The sequence below is a fragment of the Arachis ipaensis genome, chromosome B10 (genome assembly GCF_000816755.2).
Source record: "Arachis ipaensis cultivar K30076 chromosome B10, Araip1.1, whole genome shotgun sequence".
Lineage (NCBI taxonomy): Eukaryota > Viridiplantae > Streptophyta > Magnoliopsida > Fabales > Fabaceae > Arachis > Arachis ipaensis.
This window is the reverse complement of record NC_029794.2, coordinates 131,641,865-131,664,488: the sequence shown is the minus strand read 5'-3', so window position 1 is coordinate 131,664,488 and position 22,624 is coordinate 131,641,865. Positions and strand designations below refer to the sequence as shown.

At 34.9% G+C, this 22,624-nt stretch overlaps 2 protein-coding genes across 2 annotated transcripts; both read right to left on the bottom strand.

Annotated features, from left to right (window-relative positions):
* On the bottom strand, window positions 8,004-13,217 carry LOC107623675 (protein FLX-like 2). The gene is made up of 5 exons (XM_016326022.2): window positions 13,039-13,217; window positions 12,018-12,654; window positions 9,977-10,122; window positions 9,782-9,879; window positions 8,004-9,126 (listed from the first exon to the last, which is right to left on the bottom strand). The coding sequence occupies exons 2-5, from the start codon at window positions 12,629-12,631 to the stop codon at window positions 8,620-8,622; spliced, it is 1,365 nt and encodes a 454-aa protein (XP_016181508.1). The 5' UTR covers window positions 12,632-12,654; window positions 13,039-13,217; the 3' UTR covers window positions 8,004-8,619.
* Window positions 14,570-14,914, bottom strand: LOC107621301 (uncharacterized mitochondrial protein AtMg00820-like). Its single transcript, XM_016323333.1, has one exon. It carries the CDS (start codon window positions 14,912-14,914, stop codon window positions 14,570-14,572), a length of 345 nt encoding a protein of 114 aa, XP_016178819.1.

The following is a 22,624-nucleotide window of genomic DNA, read 5'->3' as shown; positions in this document are numbered from 1 at the left end:
GAGAGAGAGAGAGAGAGAGAGAGAGAGAGAGAGAGACCGTGAGATTGATGGTGAATCGTTTGTGCTTCCATGGCACTGCAGAATTCGGAGAGAGAGACAGAGAGAGAGAGTGTTCTGCCGGGAAATGAAAATATTTCAAATTTGAATTTATATGAAAAGTTGAAAACATACCAATGCCAACTTGTCAAGGCTGTCAAGTGTCAAGCCAGTAAATGTATTGAAACTATTATTGGTAGTGTTGTGAAATAAATAAAGGAAGATATAATAAATATAAAAGTAGAAGTAGAAAATCTAGTATTAATATTAGCTAATATAATAGAACTTTTATTTTTGTATATTGGATTATGAGTGGTGAAGTCTTTAAAAGTGATCTAAATTAGGTGTTAAACGTTATATATCTATGATAGGAATAATCTTAATATAATAGGAATAATTTATATATCTATAATAAAAAGAAAGAGAAGTGTTAGCAGTGTATAAGAAGGAGCAAAGAGGAATACTTTATTGTTGTGTGTTACTTTAAGAGGCTTAATTCTCTATTTATAGATGTACATAGGATAGCTTTTTCAAATGTTTATTAAATGTACTCTTCCTTGAAAATACTGAATCGCCCATCATAAATGGGCATCCACGTAAGTAATCTTATCACAACACTCCTTTTTGAATGTCCATTTAGGATTATGTCTCGTTAAAACCTTACTAAAGAAAATTCAATGGGAAAAACTTTAGTGAAGGAAAAATAGTACAAAATCATTTGCAATGGAGACTGCCTCATTAAAAACCTTGTTAAGAAAAACTCAATGGGAAGAAAACCTGACCAAGGAAAAAAGAGTACAGTCTCCCCCTTTTGTCGACATCATTTAATGTCTCGAAATCGGCGCATCACAATCTCATGTACCAATTTTTCAAATGAGGATTTTGAGAGTGACTTTGTGAATAAATCTGCCAGATTGTCACTTGAGCGGATCTGTTGGACATCAATTGTCCATTGATTTTGAAGATCATGAGTAAAGAAGAATTTGGGAGAAATATGCTTCGTTCTATCACCTTTGATGTATCCGCCTTTAAGTTGAGCAATACATGCTGTATTATCTTCAAACAGAACAGTTGGAGCTATCTTATGATCAATTAGTCCACATGATGACAGAATATATTGGATCAAACTCCTAAGACAAAAATACTCGCGATTTGCTTCATGAATCGCTAGTATTTCGGCATGATTAGAGGATGTTGCAGCAATCGTCTGTTTTGTGGACCTCCCTGATATAGTTGTTCCCCCATATGTGAATAGGTATCCTGTTTGAGATCTCCCTTTATGTGGATAAGACAAGTATCCAGCATCTGCATAGCCAACTAGTTGTGACTTTGATCCATAGGGATAAAACAATCCCATATCAACTGTTCCATGAAGATATCGAAAGACTTGTTTGATTCCACTCCAATGTTTTCTGGTTGGAGAGGAAATATATCTTGCTAGTAAATTCACAACAAATGATATATCGGGTGGTGTATTATTAGCAAGATACATTAGCGCTCTAATGGCACTAAGATATGGTACTTCTGGACCAAGGATATCTTCATTTTTTTCTTTAGGACGGAATTGATCCTTTTTCACATCCAAAGATCTTACGATCATTGGGGTACTTAAGGACTGTGACTTATCCATATAAAATCTTTTTAAGATCTTATATGTATATGTTGTTTGATAGATAAAGATCCCATTTTTTATATGCTCGATCTGCAGGCCGAGATAAAATTTAGTCTTTCCAAGATCTTTCATCTCAAACTCTTCTTTTAGAGTTTTTATAATTGTTAGAATCTTTTCAGGAGTCCCAATGATATTTAAATCATTAACGTACACAACAATAATAATGAATCCAGATGCAGTTTTCTTTATGAAAACACAAGGGCAAATATCATCATTATTAAATCCGTTTTTGGCCAGATACTCAGTAAGACGATTATACCACATTCGTCCAGATTGCTTTAGACCATATAAAGATCTTTGCAATTTGACTGAGTATAACCCTTGTGAATATTCATTGGATGGTTTAGATATCTTTAGTCCTTCAGGGACTTTCATATAGATATCCCGATCTAATGAGCTGTATAAATAGGCTGTTACTACATCAATTAAATGCATATGCAATTTATGATATGCAGATAAACTGACCAAATAATGCAATGTTATCGCATCCACTACAGGGGAATACGATTCTTCATAATCTATACTGGGCCTTTGTGAAAAACCTTGTGCCACAAGTCGGGCTTTATAGCGCACAACTTCATTTTTCTCATTTTGTTTTCTCACAAATACCCACCGATATCTAACAGGTTTTACATCTTTTGGTGTACGGACTACAGGCCCAAAGACTTCACGTTTTGCAAGTGAGTCTAACTCAGCCTTCATGACTTCTTCCCATTTTGGCCAATCATTTCTTTGTCGACATTCTTCGACTGATCTTGGCTCAAGATCCTTACTTTCATGCATGATATTTAATGCCACATTATATGCGAATATTCCATTGACAATTGTCTTATTTTGGTCTCATTTCTCTCCTGTAAAGACATAATTTATCGAGATCTCGTCATTTTCATAATTTTTAGGTACCTGAACGTCTTCTGGCGTTAAAACTATATCAGAAGTTTGGACAACTACAGGTGTCTCTACTATATCTTTTTCAACAGGAATAGTATTTACCTCTTTTCTCTTTCGAGGATTTTTGTCTTTGGAACCGACAGGCTTGCCACGCTTCTGGCATGAATTTGCTTCAGTGGCTACTTGTCCTACTGGGACATCAATTCGAATTGGGGCATTTTCCACTGGTATATAAGATTTGGTTATCCTCTTTATATCGGAAAATGCATCAGGCAATTCATTTGCTATTCTTTGCAAATGTATAATCTTTTGAACTTCTAGTTCACATTGCCCTGATCGAGGATCTAAATGCATCAAGGATGATGCATTCCAATTAAGTTTCTTTTCAGGAAACTTATTCACTCCCCCTAATGTTGGAAATTTTGATTCATCAAAATGACAATCCGCAAACCGGGCTTTAAATACATCTCCAGTTTGTATCTCAAGATACCTCACTATAGAGGGAAAATCATATCCAACATATATCCCAATTTTCTTTGGGGTCACATTTTGGTGCGATTAGGTGGTGCAATGAGAATATATATCGCACACCCAAATATTTTTAAACGGGAGATATTTGGCTGCTGGCCAAAAGCTAATTGCATAGGAGAGAACTTATGGTAACTCGTTGGCCTCAAATGAATAAGTGCTGCGGCATGTAAAACAACATGCCCCCAAACCGAGGTTGGGAGATTTGTTCTCACAAGTAAGGGTCTAGCAATTAATTGGAGGTGTTTAATAAGTGATTCTGCTAACCCATTTTGTGTGTGAACATAAGCTACTGGATGTTCAACACTTATTCCATTAGCCATACAATAAGCATCAAAAGTTTGGGAAGTAAATTCACCAGCATTATCAAGACGAATTGCTTTGATTGGATTTTCTTGAAATTGTGCTTTTAATCGAATAATTTGAGTCAGTAATCTCGCAAACGCCAGGTTGCGAGAAGATAATAAGCACACATGTGACCATCTCAAAGATGCATCTATTAGGACCATAAAATATCTAAAAGATCCACATGGTGGATGAATATGTCCACATATATCACCTTGAATCCTTTCTAGGAATTCAGGGGACTCAAATCCAACCTTTACTGGTGATGACCTTAAAATTAACTTTCCCTGAGAACATGCAGCACAACAAAATTCACTAGATTTAAGAATCTTCTGGTTCTTTAGTGAATGTCCATGAGAGTTTTCAATAATTCTCCTCATCATGGTTGTTCTCGGACGATCCAATCGGTCGTGCCAAGTTATGAAATCATTTGGGTTAGTAAACTTCTGGTTTACAATGACATGTGATTCAATTGCACTAATCTTGGTATAATATAACCCAGATGAAAGTGAGGGTAATTTTTCTAATATAACTTTCTTATTTGAATCATGAGTTGTGATACATAAATACTCATGATTTTCCTCATTCATAGTCTCAATATGATATCCATTTCGGCGAATATCTTTAAAGCTCAACAAGTTTCTTCGAGACTTAGTAGACAACAGTGCATTATTTATTATGAATTTTGTTCCTCTGGGAAACAAAATTATAACTCTTTCGGAGCCTTCAATCACATTGCCTGAGTCAATAATAGTATTAACACATTCTTCTTTTGGCACCAGGTGGGTAAAATATATATCACTTTTGAGAATAGTGTGCGAACTTGCACTATCTACAAGGCATACATCTTCATTATATATCCTTGTCATTTTCTTCAAAGACAAATAATAATAAAATGAGTAGTATGCACAGTTAAATTGAATTCTTGATCGGAATTATTTTTCTAAGAAATACTGCACATAAAAATAATGTCATATACTAAAATTTTATTTTAAAACATGACACATTTAATGATTTCAAAATTCATAAACATTAATATTTCATTATTTATATACATTATATTTGAAACTTAAATACATAGAAAATAAAACTTAACAATAAGTTCTTTACATTATTTATTTACATAAATACTTAACAATCTCACACGTTAAACTATTCCATCATTGATCAAATGACCAATATTTTCCTCAAAATCCTCAAAGAAATCACATACATCATAATGAGTGGTGGAATTTTCAGCATCATTTGAAACAAAATTTGACTCTTTTCCCTTGTCGTCCTTTTTCAAAGATGCCTGGTAAAGATCGACTAGGTGCCTTGGGGTACGACAGGTATGTGACCAATGGCCCTTTTCACCACAACGGAAACACTTATCCTCTGTTGATTTATTCTGCCCGATATTTCTTTCTTTATCCCACTTCTGGTGAGATCCTCTCTTTTGAATATAATTCCTTTTCCTTCCATAATTTTTCTTGTTATTGAAACCTTGCCATTTACCTCTTCTGGGGTAATTTGCCACATTTACTTCAAGAAATGGGACGGCGCTAGCTGGGCGCGCTTCATGATTTTTCAAGAGCAACTCATTGTTGCGTTCAGCAACAAGAAGGCAAGAAATTAACTCAGAATATTTTTTAAACCCTTTTTCTCGATACTGCTGCTGTAGGAGCACATTCGAGACATGGAAGGTTGAGAAAATTTTCTCCAACATATCATGGTCAGTTATCTTTTCCCCACATAATTTCATTCGTGAGGTGATTCGAAACATTGCAGAATTATATTCATTTATGGATTTAAAATCTTGTAAACGCAAGTGCATCCATTCATATCGAGCTTGAGGAAGTATCACCATTTTCTGATGATTATACCTTTCTTCAAGGTCTTTTCAAAGATTTGCAGGATCTTTTAATGTGAGATTCATTTTTCAATCCTTCGTCAAGATGACGACGAAGAAAAATCATGGCTTTAGCTTTATCCTTCTGAGATGCATTATTTTCAACCTTAATGGTATCTCCAAGATCCATTGAATCAAGATGAATTTCAGCATCTAGTATCTATGATAAATAATTGTTTCCAGATATATCAAGAGCATTGAATTTAAGATGAGAAAGTTTCGACATAATGAAAATTTGTTACCTGAGTCTTCCTAAAAATTTGACCAGAGTCTCGTGCTGATAATGTGTTGTGAAATAAATAAAGGAAGATATAATAAATATAAAAGTAGAAGTAGAAAATTTAGTATTAATATTAGCTAATATAATAATCTCAATATAATAGGAATAATTTATATATCTATAATAAAAAGAGAGAGAAGTGTTAGCAGTGTATAAGAAGGAGGAGAGAAGAATACTTTATTGCTGTGTGTTACTTTCAGATAGGGGTGCACATGGACCGGGTGAAGCCGGGTTTGACGTGACTCAGACCCGACCCGAAATATACACCGGGTCTATTTATTAGACCCGAACCCGACCCTAGACCTGATGAAACCAATACACTTTCGGGTCACAATTATACCGGGTGAAAACCGAGCCGTTAACATTACATTACGTTGATACCTTCTTGTAAGCTAGCATGTAAAAATATCCAAATTTTTAAGACTCCAACCATTATTTAACATGGTAAAATTCACTTAGAAAAATATAACAAGAACCAACCCTTCTTTAAAATTAAAGCATAACCACAATCAATACTAATATTGTCTAATAATACGAAATATTTAAATCAATACAAATAACACAATATTATACATTAGTCTAAAGTCTTATGCATTCTAAACATAAAACATTAACTTATAGTCTTATAATGACTAATAACACAAAATATTAATGTTTACAATACTTAAATTTCACATAAGAATAGTGATGATCCATCACTAATAACACAAAATACTAATTGTGTATGATGACCGGGTCACCGGGCCGACTTCGGGTGACCCGAGCTATGACCCGGACCCGACCCGAAATAATGACTGGGTCTATTTTTGAGACCCTTACCCGGCCCTAAACCCGATGAAATCACACCAAATTAGTCCATAAAATGTTCGGGACCGGGCCGGGCCTTCGGGCGCGGCCGGGTCTGTGCACCCCTACTTTCAGAGACTTAATCCTCTATTTATAGATGTACATAGGATAGCTTTTTCAAATGCTTATTAAATATACTCTTCCTTGAAAATACTGAACCGCCCATCATAAATGGGCATCTACGTAAGTAATCTTATCACAACAGGTAAAAATTTTTAAATATTTTTTGGATAAATATAAAATAAATGTATTAAAAATTTAAATTTTTTTTATTCTCAATAAAAACTTTTTCAGTTTACAATTTTAACAGTAACTCTTTTGTTTTTTATGTGCCTAAAATTATAAACTCATATTAAATATCAAATAAGGTGTAACTCATATATAGTTAATTATTGAAAATTTTTAGATGATGATTTAATTAAATATATTAAATTATTTAATAATTTTATATGAAAATACAAATAAATAATAATATATAATTTGTAATAAAAATAACTATCATTTATATTAATTGCGTGAATTATTACTAAAAAAATAAATATAATTAGATAATTGTGTAAAATATTTTATACTGTTATGTTTTAAAATTAACCTCTAATAATATGTAACAAAAAGTTTTAATTGTCACGTAATATGCAATTAAACAAGTTGATATAGTATAAAAAATGTTTTAATCAATTTAAGATGAAACCTATGTAATTCTTAATTAGAAGAACAAACTCTTAGCTTTTGAGTTAGAACGTAAATTAGTTACATGATTATTAACAATCATTTCATGACATACTCTCTTAGATATTCTCTCCCCCACTAAGATTAATTTGAAATTTCATAAAACAATAGTTTTATAATTTTTAAACAATTTTAATGCATTATATAGTATAATATCTTAATTTACATTTTGTAAAAAGACATTAGGCTAGTTGAAGAAAGGTAACATTTCAGTAAATTATCAATTATCAAGAGAGTTTATATACACATGTAACATATGATGAGATGACAAATTTTTTAAAGAAAGTTGATATACACATTCAAAATAATCAGTGTTATGTGAAATGTTTTGTTATTTCATAAATATAAACGAAAGAGCATGTTAGTAAAATAAAAGATAAAAATTCATTTGCAGTTGTTTCATATAAGTCACATAGTCAATTTTGTATTATAATAAAAATGTTACCTTAATCATAACATTGAAATTTAATATCAAAAAGTATTTTTCGAATTAATTGTCATATAGAAATAAAGTAATTTATATTTAATTTTATTTAAACAATTTTGTTTACCTTAATACTGTAAATTAATTTATACTACGAATTAATATATGCATAATTAAATGTTCTTTGTTCTTTTGCTTGGTGTTTGTAAGAGTGATTTTACTCTTGTATACATATGCACTACTATTAATGAATAATTCAAATTAATAACATTATTGAGAAGTATGAAAATTAATATAATTACGTCTATTGCGTTTTGTTTTTTAACAAAGAAAAGGAAATGAAAAAAGATGATATTTGATATTTCCAAATGAAGTTCAACATCTCTGTTTCCTTTATAAAAATGCATATATTTTCTTTACAACCTATTTGATATCTCAATACATCAAGTGACAAAGTATGATCAAAATATTACATGTCTAAATTTTCAAGTGAGACACTGCAAAGAGATTAAAACTAAAACATACATGAGAACATAAGGACATAATTTAATTCGATGTCAATGGACTAATGTTACAAAACTCACAGCTGTAAGAAACTAAGGAGTTTTCCGCAATGGCAAGTTACTCCTTGTCTACACTCTCAGCATGAACATCACAAAACAAGGGATGTGATCATCATTGATGCACCTCTAGGCAGCATTGTGCAGAAAGAATTTTCTGAATATGGGGTTCCACAAACATTTTTGAGACTCCATCAATTTAGATTTCAAAGAAACATATTAGGTTTGAGAATTATCAATTACTGTGAATTGAATATAGCTATCATTGACCCATCATATTCTATGCAGATCAACTATTAGAGGAGATGTGAACTCTGTTTATATTCAGAATTTCAGATTCACACCCCATTTAATCGTGGATGGTGGCATGCTGGCCTAGAATATTATAACGAGTATGTTAAAGAGATGGTCATCGCCTCATCGGTTTACCGCTTGATGCAAATTCTCATATCCACCACTATTATGAGCCGGCGGTGTTGTAGATCCATAAGGCAGCATAGTCTCCACTGGCAGAGCATGTCCATGAGGACCACCAGCAGCTATTGACTGCGGTTCATAGCCAATAGCTCCGGATGCATTATAAGCAGGCCGTCTCTGCATATCATAACCTTGGTCTCGACTGGCATCATAACCTGGACCTCCCTGCATGCCATAACCTGTACCTCTATGTGGATCATATTGAGCATTCAAATTTGCTTCTCTCTGTGAATCATAGCCAGATTGTGTAACCGAATCAACACCAGTCACCCTCTGTGCATCGTAAGCAACAGACCTCTGTGGATCATAAGCAGGACCAGCAGATGAATCATAATTTGACCAGCTGGGAGCATTAAACCCATTGTTTGCAGAAGCCGGACCAGGTTGAGCTCCAGTAGTAGTTGCAGTAGTGCCACCAACACTGGCTGTGAGGAGGGTACCATATCCCTGCAAACAACATAAAGGACAGAACATTTATTACCTGGAAACAAATTGATGTGGGTGGTACTAACAGGTTACATAACATATTGAAATTGGGAAACCGATTAGGACTTCCCGATAATCAGAGTTCGCCAAAGAGCATTTCGCTCTTCAAAACAAACCTTAGTTTATCAGCTGTGCGCTAAAATCACGCAAACATTATAGTTACCATAATAGTATTCCTGGAATATATTTCAGATGATACACGGTGCATACATCTATGTCCCAACTATTATTTTCTTGAGTAGCCCAAACCTCACAGGTATAGTTGTCCATATGCTTATCAACAAAACCATGCAATTGCCAAACAAACAACCATGACACTTCTAACGTGTTAATATTATCACTTCTCAAATTAAATAACATTCTGTCTTATTCAAATTGACACTACTAGAAAATCTAATGAATCATGATATCTTACAGAAATCAAATCAAAGTATGTCCGATAGAGGTATTCTCCAGATTTCACGGGACAAAATCAAACTATTGCTAAGCACTTAGTTCTATAAACAAATCAAGTTGGAACAGGAAGAAAAGCATAAGAGATTATCAACTCAGTGGGCTACAATGCTGCACTCCCAGAAGCAATTTAAAAGAATATGAGGAGCAACAGCAAACACACCTGGGAAACAACATAACCATCTTCATGTGCATTTTGTCTCTTAGAAAGGCCATAAGCCTCATTGTCCATAGTAGTAGAGGAGCCTCCGTAAGAACCACCTGCATTTTATTGCATGTCACGACCACCTCCAAAAGAATGAAAGATTTGAGACAGATAGCTCCAATGGAGAAAACTATAACAGAAAGAGATACATACTACTTCTTTGATTAACATTAACAGTGTTCGTAAGCTCTGCTCGGAGTTTTTCCACTTCTTTAGACATAGAAGCATAGTTATTTTCCATCTCTTGAAGTGACTTAAGATGGTCATTGTATAATTTTTTTTCACATTCAAAAGTGGCCCTGCATTGGCCACAAGTCAGAATAACGTTAATCAGGGACATTCAACAAGGTAGACTGACACAATGTTAGCATGTTATAGAACAGTATATAAGATTGGGGTAAACTAGATTTTGCGAGTTTTCTAGGAGGATCCATAGGTCCAATCAAGGTTCATTGTGTGACCTAAAGATGAAGGTGATTTAGAAGTTATGGATTTAAAGGGAAGCAGAAAAGGTGTGTTGGCGGGGAATATAAAATAAAAAGGGAGAAGCATTGGAGTGGTTTGGACTGGTGCATTGTTATGCTTACTGCTGTTATCTTTGGGAGAACCCTTTCTAACGGCATTTCTTTCTATCTAAGAAGCCCCTCTAGTGGGATCACAAGACTAACCTCTTCCTTCTATCCAGAATGGATGACTTAAGAAACAAGCCAAGAGACAGTGAGATTTATATTAAAAGTATACATCATATAGGACCCATGGAAAATGGAAATATCAGGAATAAGTGCAAAACAACAATCAAAAGGTTGGACAGTGAATTATGCAAATTTGAAAGATGTGGAAACTAGGGAAATAAATAAATCGTTGTAGCAGCATAGCAGATGGTGGGATGGCTGCTATGTCAAAGATAGTAAAGGGAATATAAATAACTTCTAGTATATCTGATAGGTGTTAAAAAGTTACTCAAAGTCTCAAATATTATATTTTAGATACATTAACCAATGATAATTCGAAGTTACAGCACAAAAGGCATAATCATCGCTAATAAGTCAATAATAATAATGATATATTGATAACATGATTACTAGAGGCTGGAGAAGCTGCAAAACATAGATGGGCTTGGTGGGAAAAGTTGAAACCAGCTGAGACAGAGCAAAAAGGAAAGGATGGAAACTTTGTCTGATGGGTTGCGTATTAAAGAACATAGATTACTCTGTTTTGGAATCATGAAGGTGCTGCAAGAAGACCAGAAGATTTGTTGAAGGAACACCGGAACAGGGAAAATAAGTTTTAAGTGAGGGCAAAATAGAAAACCCATCAATATAAGTGGAAGTAAAATAGAAACTTCAGGGTCTGTTAAGTTGTGGGGTAAAAACAGGGTGAAGTTTTCCATGGATGAGTTTGGTGTGTGAATTTACATATAGAGCTCATCTGTTACACCCTATTCAGGCCCTCCAACCAAAGATACACTCAATAGATAAACAGGCACATATGCGTCAAGTGTGTAGCTCCACATGATAGCACCCATGATCTGCTGCAATGCTGAAGTGTTATGTGACATCAGCAATGTTGTGTTTACAAGCTGAATCACCATGCACTTTTGCAATAGGGGTGCAATTGACAACTATAAGCTCTCGATATTATCACAATTCTTCCTAACTACTCTACATTATGCAGAATTCACCTTCTCAAATACTCCTCATTTATTTAAACCTCTTTTGGTAGCTGAATGGTACAGAAACCCATTTCCAAATTTTATAGTAAAAGAACAAGTGAACAACCATTCTGACCTGCCAAAATATTGGATTGTTAACAAAATCGTCCCTTAAAAGATTAATTACCATCACATGGTATCCAAAAAATTGGTTTCGTGGACAAATCTACACAAAGTGAGAACCAGATTTTTAGAAAACATATTTTAAGGGCCAAGATGATGGTTTACTCAAGTAAAATGAAACATTATAATATTTCTGGTACTACATGATAATTATCAATCTTAAGGGAACCATTTTATTAGTAAACTAATCCTTTGAGGGTTATAATAGTAGTTTACTAGTCAAATGAACACCTAAATTAATTATAATTATATTTTGAGTTCTGCCATACCGCATGTACACCTACAAATCCATACTTAGGGATAGTGAAAAATGAACACTTCTTGAAATCCACTGAAACCATACAAAAGAAAAAAAATCACCTGCAATGCTGATATTCTTGTCTGAGGCCCTCAAATTCCGACATCAGAGCTGGAATCTGCTGCACATCTGCGAAGGTTCTCTGAAGTTCTTGAGACAGCTTCTGCGCATTAGAAACAAGCTCCTCCCTAGAAACAACCAGGCTCTGAGCCTCACCCTGCGCTCGTTGCAGTTCATGCTTGAGAGGCTCTGCAGCCTGCAGCTCAGCCTCCATCCTAGCAATTTCATCTACGACACCCCGAATCTGCTGCTCCCTCTTGGCCTCTGCAGTGCCAATTTGCGATTGCAACACTTGCAGTTCACGCTGTGCTGCAATGAGCTCCTGCCTCAATGTCCCATGGGAAGCTGCAAGCCTTTGGTTTTCATAGTCCAGCCTTTGCATCTCCGTGTGCTGGTCAGAGAGCCTCCGGTTTCCATAGTCTAACCTCTGCATCTGCAGCTGCTGGTCAGCAAGCCTCCGCTCCATAACTTCGGAGTGTGGCAACATATCATATGGCGCATGCCGAACAGGCGGATGGTGCATAGTGAGTGGCTCAGAATGCAACAAACCAGGACCTGAAGGGGGAGAACCCCTCACATATGGCGGGTGCAATGATATTCTATCCTTGCTCCCCATGCCGTAATGTACCTAACTATGACCTAAATTTGAAGAAAGCATGAACCAATTAACCAACAGAAAATCAAAATCATTGCATCTATCATCCAGGGAAGAGTGCAAGTTCAACATTCGAATTGAATTGAAAAAGTTAGACAATAAAATCATTGAGCAGAGTCCAGTAAAAACAAAACCCTGGCCTCATTAGGGCCAGAATCAATCACTCGGTGTTTCCATGACATGAACACAAAAGAACTATTCATAAGATTTTCAAAACCGCAGCATCAAGAAAAAAGCGTATTTTTGAAACGAATGCAGAAAAATAAAGATATTAAAGCAAAACCTAACAAAAACAATTTTTTTGTTTATTTTGTCTAATAATAATAATAATAATAGAGGAGTGATGGAGAAGAAGAAGGATATGGTACCGTATATGAAGCTGCGGAGAGATTTAATTCAAGTGTAGATGGTGATAGTATGCAATTAATTGCGAGCTTAATTAGTTTTGTGCAATGCAAATGCAGCTCAGCGAAGTAACCTTTTTTAATGTTGGGAATGGACGAATGGTGGAATATGCCAATAGGTCAATACCCAAACCATGAAATTTACAATTAAAGTGAAACTCCAAATTGTTAGAGAATGTCTCTAATTAAAAAGTTTGATGAATTGTTCCTTAGTTGGTACCAAATAAAATGAAAGATGAATTTGTTAATTATTTTTCAGAATTTTATACAATTTATGTTCTTTTAGACTCACTTTAAATAAGTAACTTAATTAAGTTCTTTAAAAAAATTTATTGTTCAAGTGATTCCGATGGAGATACCTCAATAGTCAATACAAAAAAGATTAATTAAAAGGATTAATCTTCGCATACAAGTGATTAACATTTACAAGTGTTACAAGTTCTGAAACTTACTAAACCCTAAACCGCTAAATGCGCTCCAATTGTTACGTACAACTCATGCGCTATATAACAGAACATTATATCAATCAAAATCAATTAATGCGCGAATAATATAATTTCCAATTTTCAAAAGATTTCATTACCTTCTTCGAATCTCCTGCCAAGTTTTTCGTTCTCCTTCTTGCCTTCTTCCCTTGTATTTTCGATCGTTCTTTCTTCTGCGTTTATCACTGCTTTGTTCGTCGTCATTCACCTTAGTTTCTCTCACTGTAACTCTAGCTTTGTTTTATTTCGATTTTCTGGTTTCTGAAATCAAAATCTGAACGAACCTTGAAGATAATGGATGATTCAACCTCAGATTGTCAGCTCAATCAGGGTGAAGTGGATTTTGAATTTGAATCGAACGAAGTTCCTGAGGTTTGATTTAGATTCAGCTAATTAAGATTAATTTGAATTTGATGCAGTTATTCGTCTATGATTGTCTATCTGAATAATTCGCGAACATAGACTGTGAAATTAATGCGTGAACATAATCTGTGGATTGAATCTAATGTATTATTTTTGATTAATTATCTGCAATTTATAGCAGACGCTCGGGTGTAGATCAGAACTTTTTGGGTGTATTTTTAGGGAAGTTTGGGTGTATTTTAGGGGGGAGTTTGGGTATATTTACAGTTTATGATTTTCCTTGTTATTTTAGTTGATTTGTTGTCGTAACGAGTGTAGATCAGGAGTCCTTGGGGTGTATTTTACTTTGATTGTTATTTTTTTATGAGGTGCAGAAATTCTATAGTATTTTCTTGTTTTAAACATATTGTATTTTTGCAGCCCCTCTCTATTGTTGATGAGCAGCTTGTTCCCAAGGTTGGAATGACCTTTAAAATGCTTGGTGTGAATTTGGTGAAGAGTGACGTGTCTGATCTGGTGTTGTCGAAGCCAAACTTGTTGAGAGTGAGTTTCAGTTTGGTGAACCAAGCTCTAGGGGCCTGTTTCAGCCCATATAATGATCTTTGGAGCTTGCAAACATGGTGAGGAATGTGGGTAGAGATGAAGCCTTATGGTTGAGTCATGAAGACAGTTTCTTCGAGGTCGCCATTTAAGAAGGCGTTGTTGAAGTCAAACTGTCGGATCTTCCATTCCTTTGCTAATGCCAAACTCAATATGACTCTAACAGTAGGAGTTCTGACCACCGGGCTAAACACCTGATCAAAGTTAATTCCCTCTTTTTGATGAAATTTCTTTGCCACAAGCCGTGCTTTGTACTTTTGAATTGTACCATTTGGATGCTTCTTGATTCGAAAGACCCATTTGTTGCCAATGGTAGGGGCTGTGCTTGGGGGTGGCTTTGGCACTAGTGTCCAAGTGTGATTCCTCATGAGGGCCTCATATTCTTCTTCCATTGTCCGCTTCCAATGCTCGTTGGTTAGTGCTTGTTCAACTGTTTGAGGGACTCATTGGGAGAGGTCAATGTCAGCCTCTTTGAGCACTGCTGCATAAGTTTTCGACTTGAAGATGCCTGACTTGTTCCTTGTTTGCATGGGATGGTGATTTGTAGTAGCTGCTGATAGTGCAGGAGGAACTATCTCAGTTGGGGCTTGCTCAGGCACATCTGCAGCTAAGGGAGTTTCAAAGAAAAAAGAATTAGCAGCAGTGACATCAGAATCATGATTAATAGACAAAGAAAAAGATGAAGTAGATAATGGTTCAGATATATAATTGAGCGTATTGGAAGTGTCATTCAATGTATGCAATGCATGATAGTGTGGTTGGGGAGAAGATGTGGGGTAAGGGGTTGGTGCCACTTAGGGTGCTACTGCAGTAGGAGTGGAGGTGTTGCCTCGAATTGAAAATTTTGGTGTTAAATGGATGGTTGAGACGTTGTAATGACTAGAAGTGCTTGTTGCTGAGGTGAGAGGTTGTGCTGGAAGACTTGGTGATGACCTTGATGAGGAAGATAGGATGGGCTGGTTGGGCAAGATAGTGGCTGGAGGTTGGATAATGTTGGGTTTAGGAGTGGAATTGAAGTTGGTTTGAGGTAGAAGATTTGGCAAGGAAGAGGTGAAGGTGGAAGGTGAAGTGTGAGGGAGGGATTGGCTTGGTTGATTCCTAAAGAGTTGGTTATAAGGAAATTCATAATAATTGAAGAGGACATTTCTTGAAATGATTTCTTTTCCACTTGGTAGGAGGCATTTGTAACATTTGTGGTTGGGGGAATAACCTATGAAAATGGATTTTTAGGATCTATGATCAAACTTGTGTGCACTGTAAGGTTTGAGAAGCGGGTAGCATGTGCATCCAAAGGGTTGTAGGATACTGTAGTCTGGTTTTGTGTTGGTGAGGGCTTCAAGAGGTGTTTTGTTGTTGAGAGTTTGGGTGGGTAGTCTATTAATGAGGTAAGTGACAGTGAGGGTTGATTCATCCCAAAAGTTTAAAGGAAGATTAGCTTGGGCTAGCAATGTGAGTGAGGTTTCTGTGATATGCCTGTGTTTTTTTTTTCCACTAAGCCATTTTGCTTATAGGTATAGGGACATGTAAGTCTGTGTTGAATGCCATTTGTTACCAAAAACTGCTTGAATGGTGTAGACAAATATTCTCCACCGTTGTCTGTTTGTTAGGCTTTGATTTTTAGCCCAGTCTTGAGTTCAATTGCTGACTTGTATTGCTGAAATGCTTCAAATGCTTGGCTTTTAGTCTTGAGTAGGTATGTGTAAGTATACCTTGTACTTGCATCAATAAAGCAGATATAGTACCTGTAACCTGATCTGCTGTATAAGGGTGCTGGCCCCCAAATGTCAGAAAATATAAGGTCTAAAGGTGCATAGTTAGAATGAGACTCAAGATGAAGTAGTTGGTGAATTTTACTAATACAGCAAGCATTGCATAATGAGGGATCATCGCTAATTTTATACATTAAATTATTAGAACTTGAAGCATTATATTGATTCATCACTAGAGTTACCACCTTATCAGATGGATGTCCTAATTTTCTATGCCATAATTGGCTTGTATCACTGACCCTTTTACAAGTGACATGAGCTTCTGCATTTGAAACAGGACTTACTAAGGTATTTATAGACAATTGAGAGGCAGAATCACAAATTGAAATTGGACTTATGTCAACTTTATTTGCCGTTGAATTAAAATTCAGTTTGGCTAGGTGAGAGGGTGTAGAAGCTCTCTCTTTATTATTCAATGCTGAACTCGCATTGGCAGTGGCTTGCACATACTTATTTTCAGATTCAACATATGTATTTTTGGAGTTTTCAATGTTTGCATTGAAACAAGTAGGATTAACAGGTACAGACTTTGTTCTTGGGCATATTTTGATCCCTTCAAACTTGTAAAGTCCTTCTTTAAGCAATCCTTGAAGGAGGATCTTCTTGAAGATCTGACATTTAACATTACATAGATAAGGCCAAAACTCAAAAAATACACCATTGTCTAAGGCAAATTTGGCTACACTCACTAAATTTTTTGATATATTAGGTACATGTAATAGGTTTTGCAATTTGAAAGGTCTGTTAGATAAAGATACATGCATGAATGAACTTCCAATGTGTTCAATATCCATACCTTGGCCATTACCTCCAAACACTTGTTCAGTGCCATCATAATCAGATTCTGTGATGAGGTTTCTTTTGTCAAACGTGAGATGCACCTGAATCAGGGTACCAAGCTGTGTCTGGGAGAGCTGAAGGCAGTGTAAGGAATGCTTGAGGATTGAGTGGTGCGGGAGGCTGAGTCTTCACTTCTTGGAATCTTTGTTGAGAGTTTTGAGAGCTTGTATCATTGTGGAATGCTGTTGAAGGTGGTTGCGCTGCATTGAGGGGCTGCATTTGTGGATTCATGAAGTCTTGGTTAAACCTATAAAAACACTGCACTACTATATGGCCAAGTTTCCCACAAAGTTGGTATTGTGGCCTACTGCCCTGCCACCATGATGACCTTCCTGTGCCTCTGAAATAGCCTCTGCCTCTTGAGCCTCGAAAACCTCCTCTGTAGTTGTTGAACCCTTTTCCTTGAAATATTTCTGGAGTATCTTCTCTTTGAGAAATGTTTGCCTGAACTAGTCCTAGCTCCGTCCTTCTAAATCTGTCAACTAATTCTTCTTGAGCGAGCAACTGAGATTCAAACTCGCTTTCTGACGTCTCTTCAATCCTTGCTGTTGCCACGATGATGAAAACATTGTATTCTTCGCCAAGCCCTCCCAGTGCAGCTTCAATATACTCGTCTTTGGTTAGTGGAGCTCCAAGTGCACTAAGTGCGTCAGCAACTTGATTGATCTTCGCCATGTATTCGGTTACTGAAGAATCATGCTTCTTGAGTGTCTTTAACTGAGTATTGAGCTGCTTAATCCTCGATTTGATTTTAGATTCAAAATATTCACTCAACACATTCTAGATCTGGTATGCGTAATCGTACTCAATTATACAGTTGACAAAGTTAGACTCCATTGTTGCTGTAAACCAAGCCACAAGGCACTGATCTTGCACTTCTCAGTCTGTGTAGCTTTGAGTTTCGATTCCTTCATATCTGTCTGATTCTGAGCTAAACCTAGCAGGTACCATCCTTGGATCAAGATGACTTTGAAGCTTGTTCACCTTTATGCACGCTAGTGCTTGCTTCTTTCATGCTTTGTAGTTGTTCTCGTTGAGTTTAATAGCTGAAAATGCAGCGAATGTGTTCTTATTGAGGAATCTCGTTGGAGCTTTTGGTGTTGGCGCAGTGTTCTCCATGGATCGTTGAGTTCTGATACCATGTGAAGGTATCAGACTCTTGAAGATGAAGAACAAGAATGAAAGAAGAGAGAGAGAGCAAGCGAGAGACAGAGAGAGAGATGGAGAGAAGGAGGAGAATTTTATGGAAAATAAGTTGTATTAGCTGAACTAACTAGTTTGTTACAGTGCATTAGTACTTATAGTGAGTGAGCTCTAACTACTTCTTATTAGATGTAACTGACTCAGTTTTCTTCTAACTGATTTCTCTAACAAACTCTAATATGTTACACATGTCTTGTCACGTGGCATCTCAATACTCTTAACACAGCTATCCCGTACAATACACGAATCATTAAACTAGTTTACAATCAGTGACGGATCCAGAAAATTTTGATAGTGGGGGCAAAATTTATATAACATGATAATAATTTTTATAATAAAAATAATATGTATATATCAAAAGTAAATATTAAATTATCTATTAACCACTATATATCTATGTATAAATACATATATTATTTAACTTATTTTTAAGGTGTATTTTATATTTTAATATATATTTTATACAGATAATTATTTTTTATGTACATATAGCATTATTATTGTTATAATTATATTTTGTTATTGTAAAATATGATTAGCCTTCAAAATATCTAATATACAAATTAAAACACTAAAATAGTAATCTAATAATAATATATAATTTAAAATTCTATTCTTTTAGGTTTTATATTTTTAAAAAATTAAGTAATTTTTCTCTTAACACTACCATCAAAATTTCTCTCTTTTCATATATATTACTAAACAATTATTTAAAAATTCACTTCCCAATACAATTAGAAGCCGACTCTTATTGATATTCATAGTTAAAAAAATTATTTCAATTAATATAGTTGCTACGCAAAAATTAAAGCTAATTTAAAAAGAAGATAAATAATATTCTTTTGAGTTGATTTTTAAAAAAGAATATTAATTTCGTTTAAATATGAGAATTGATCACTCTAACGAATATTTAATATAAAATTTTTAAATTGACGATTAAGTACCAAAAGTTGAGTAAAAAATTATTATGGGGTCAAATTTAATAATTTAATGGGGGCAAATAAATATTATTATCATATACTACTCAAAAAAATTTCAAATTGTAGTGGGGGCGCTTGCCCCCACACTAGTGTACTTAGATCCGTCCCTGCCCGTACCATTGGGTACACGATGATGTGAGGACTCGTTCCTCGTCGTATATTGATGTCGAGTCAATGCGTGAACTTAAGGGTTTGAAGGTTGTGAAGGAGGGTTCGGGTACGGTTGTTGAGCTTCTCCATTGTTCTAGCGAGGACAGGGTTTATGAGAGGAGAGGGGATTGGCAGTACTTCTATATTTACACCCCTTGTCTTACTGAACTGCATGTTAAGTTTCCCTTTTCTTCCTTTGAGTGTGACATTCTGACTCAACTCAGTTGTGCGCCCTCACAGTTACACCCTAACTCTTGGGCATTTCTCCATCATATTATTTTAAAATATTAAAAATAAAAAACTAATAAATCAATTTTGTCAAATATTTTAAAAAATAAAAAATTTGTGCAATGTTCTTTATAAAATTATCACCAATGTGCTTGTTAATCGCTTTCATCCTTTTTTTGAAGATGTGGTTGGCCCTCTGTAAAGGAATTTATTTCACGAAGAGGAACATCAGATAATATTATTATTGCTCAGAAAATTTTGCACTTTATTAAAAGGACAAAATCTAAGAACGATATCTTAACATTTAAGATTGATTTAGAGAAGACTTATGATATGATTGATAGACGATTTCTAGAATATTTTTTGCAGAGCTTTGATTTTTCTCTTATCACTATTAATCTTATTATGAAATGTGTGTATTTGTCTTTTTTGTTTCTCCTCTAGAATGGTAATAGATTACCCAATTTTTATCCCAACCGGAATTTGAGGCAAAGCGATCCCATGTCTCCCTATCTTTTCGTTTTATGCATGGAGAGATTAGCTTACTTGATTACTCACAAAGTGTCTAAAGAGAATTGGATTCCTGTTTCTGTGTCTAGAGATGGTCCAAGAATATCACATCTCATATTTGTAGATGATTTGCTTCTCTTCTGTAAAGTTAGAAAGTCTCAAATTGAGTTGGTGATGAATGTTCTCAGCACTTTTTGTAGAACCTCTGGGATGAAGGTAAACCTTCAAAAATTTAAGGCACTTTGCTCCAAAAATGCTTCTTCTGTTTATAAGCAAATGTTTACTGGTATGTCTAGTATTCGTTTCACTCAAAATCTGAAAAAATATCTTGGTGTGGATTTGAGTCACACTCGTATCTCTAGAAGAGGGACTCAAGATGTTATTGAAAAGATTCAAAGGCAGTTAGCGAGTTGGAAGGGTAGATTAATAAATAAATCAGAGAGAATTTGTTTGATCAAGTTTGTTATTTCATCTATTTCCATCTATCAGATGCAAGTTTCTCTATTTCCTGCTTATGCTGGTGAGAAAATCAACTCCATTACTCATCAATTATTATGGAAGGGACAAAGCAATGAAAAAGGTCTTTCTCTTGTGAAATGAAAAACTTTAAATATTTCTAAAAAAGATGGAGGTATTGACTTTAAAGATGCTCATTGTGTGAACAGTGACGGAACCACATAGTAAAAAAGGAGGCAATAGCTCCTTAATTTTAATTTTTTATATTTAAATTATATATAAATTTCGAAAGAAAAAGAGACAATAATTTTTTTTAATTTTAATTTTTTATATATAAATTATATATAAATTTTAGTTTAGTTTTTTTTAAAATTTTATTTTAATTTTATTTTATTGTATAAATATTTTTGGCCCCCTCTAATATTTCATCTAACTCCACCCTTGCGTGTGAATATGGCTTTGATTGATAAATTGGTTTGGCGAATTCTTAACTACAAAGATAAGTATTAGATTCAACTTTTGATGGAAAAGTATATGGGGCGTAACTACAATTTGGATTTTAAAATTCCGAAAAATGCCTCTAACTGTTGGCGCAGTATTGTTGCGGCTCTTAATCATTTAAAAAAAGGATTTTCTTGATATCTTGGCTCCTTAATCAATCAGTTTAGCATGACTCTTGGAGTCTTATTAGTAAGATTGGTGACTTTTTATCCTATATTCATATTTCTGGCTTATACCTCCATCTTAAAGATATTGTGTTAATTCTTCTTGACAATTAAAGGGTTTAACCCCTATTATTAAGAATTATATTTTTGGTATTACTCCTCGTATTAGCATCAATCCTAGATGGTTCTGGCATTCAACTCTTTTTAAAGACTTATTCTACCGAGGACGGTTACTATTGGCTCTTGAAGCGAAGGTTTCATTGGAGTGATGATGTTAATTGGAATTAGTTGTGGCATTCAAAACTACAGAAGATTAAAATTCTTGTTTGGCTTTGGCTTTTGGAGTACTTGCCTACAACTTTTTTTCTTTCTCGTTTTGGCCTGGCTTCTTCAGATTCTTGTCCGCGGTACAATATGCAGAGGGTGACGATTTTCGACTGCCTCTTTGAGTGTGTCTTGGTTGGGCAGCGGCTGTTCTTTGATAGATCCCACTACGACCGTGACCTTCAAAAACTGCACTGATTGCTGTTTTTTCTAGCCTTTGTGCTGTGTTTAATTTCTTCTAAGACACAAAAAAAACTATTTGTATAAAATACAAAATATAAATAAAATAATATATATTAATATATATATCTATAACAATATATAATGCCAAAACATGGAGGTTTGGTGTCCAATTTTTCTTTCCATTTTTATCCTTTTTAGTAACCTACCTCCAGTTACAGCTACTACTTTATTTCCATCCACGTTCACCTCAATATAACTTCTCCAGGTTAATTTCTCTCACATCACCCATCAGTTACAGAATTCTACTACTTAATTCCCCACTACTGCATCAGTTACTTCCTCTCACATCAATTACTGCGTCAATTGTATTATTCCCAATTTTTTCTCTTAATGTCTCTCACTTCACTGGTTACTCCATATCTCTCCATAATAGAAAAAATTTCCTTTATTTCTCCTCTGTCTTCTCCTGCATTCTTCTTACTTCGCCTAAATATAATGTAAAATCTACTGTAATTTATTTTTCGTCATTAAATAAAAGTGTATGGCTGTTTTTATATGTTTCTTTGATTAATTATAGTTGAGACTATGCCAGACAACGAAGACAAAATATGAGTGAAGAACAGAGACAGCAACACCTTGCCAGAAGGCGTGCCAGTTACCGAGAAAGTATTAGACGAGGAAAACAAATCGATACATCAAGTGGACCAACTAACATGGCAACACCATTACAAGATATCACAAATATACCTCCTCAACAATACTCTATATCAGGTACTCTAAATTATACTTCTCAT

Coding starts and splice junctions, on each gene's coding strand:
- LOC107623675 (XM_016326022.2), bottom strand. CDS start 12,631: ATGGGGAGCAAGGATAGAATATCATTGCACCCGCCATATGTGAGGGGT. Junction 10,123..12,017: donor CAAGAATATCAGCATTGCAG/GTGATTTTTTTT, acceptor TGGCCAATGCAG/GGCCACTTTTGAATGTGAAA. Junction 9,880..9,976: donor TAATGTTAATCAAAGAAGTA/GTATGTATCTCT, acceptor AATAAAATGCAG/GTGGTTCTTACGGAGGCTCC.
- LOC107621301 (XM_016323333.1), bottom strand. CDS start 14,914: ATGGAAGAAGAATATGAGGCCCTCATGAGGAATCACACTTGGACACTA.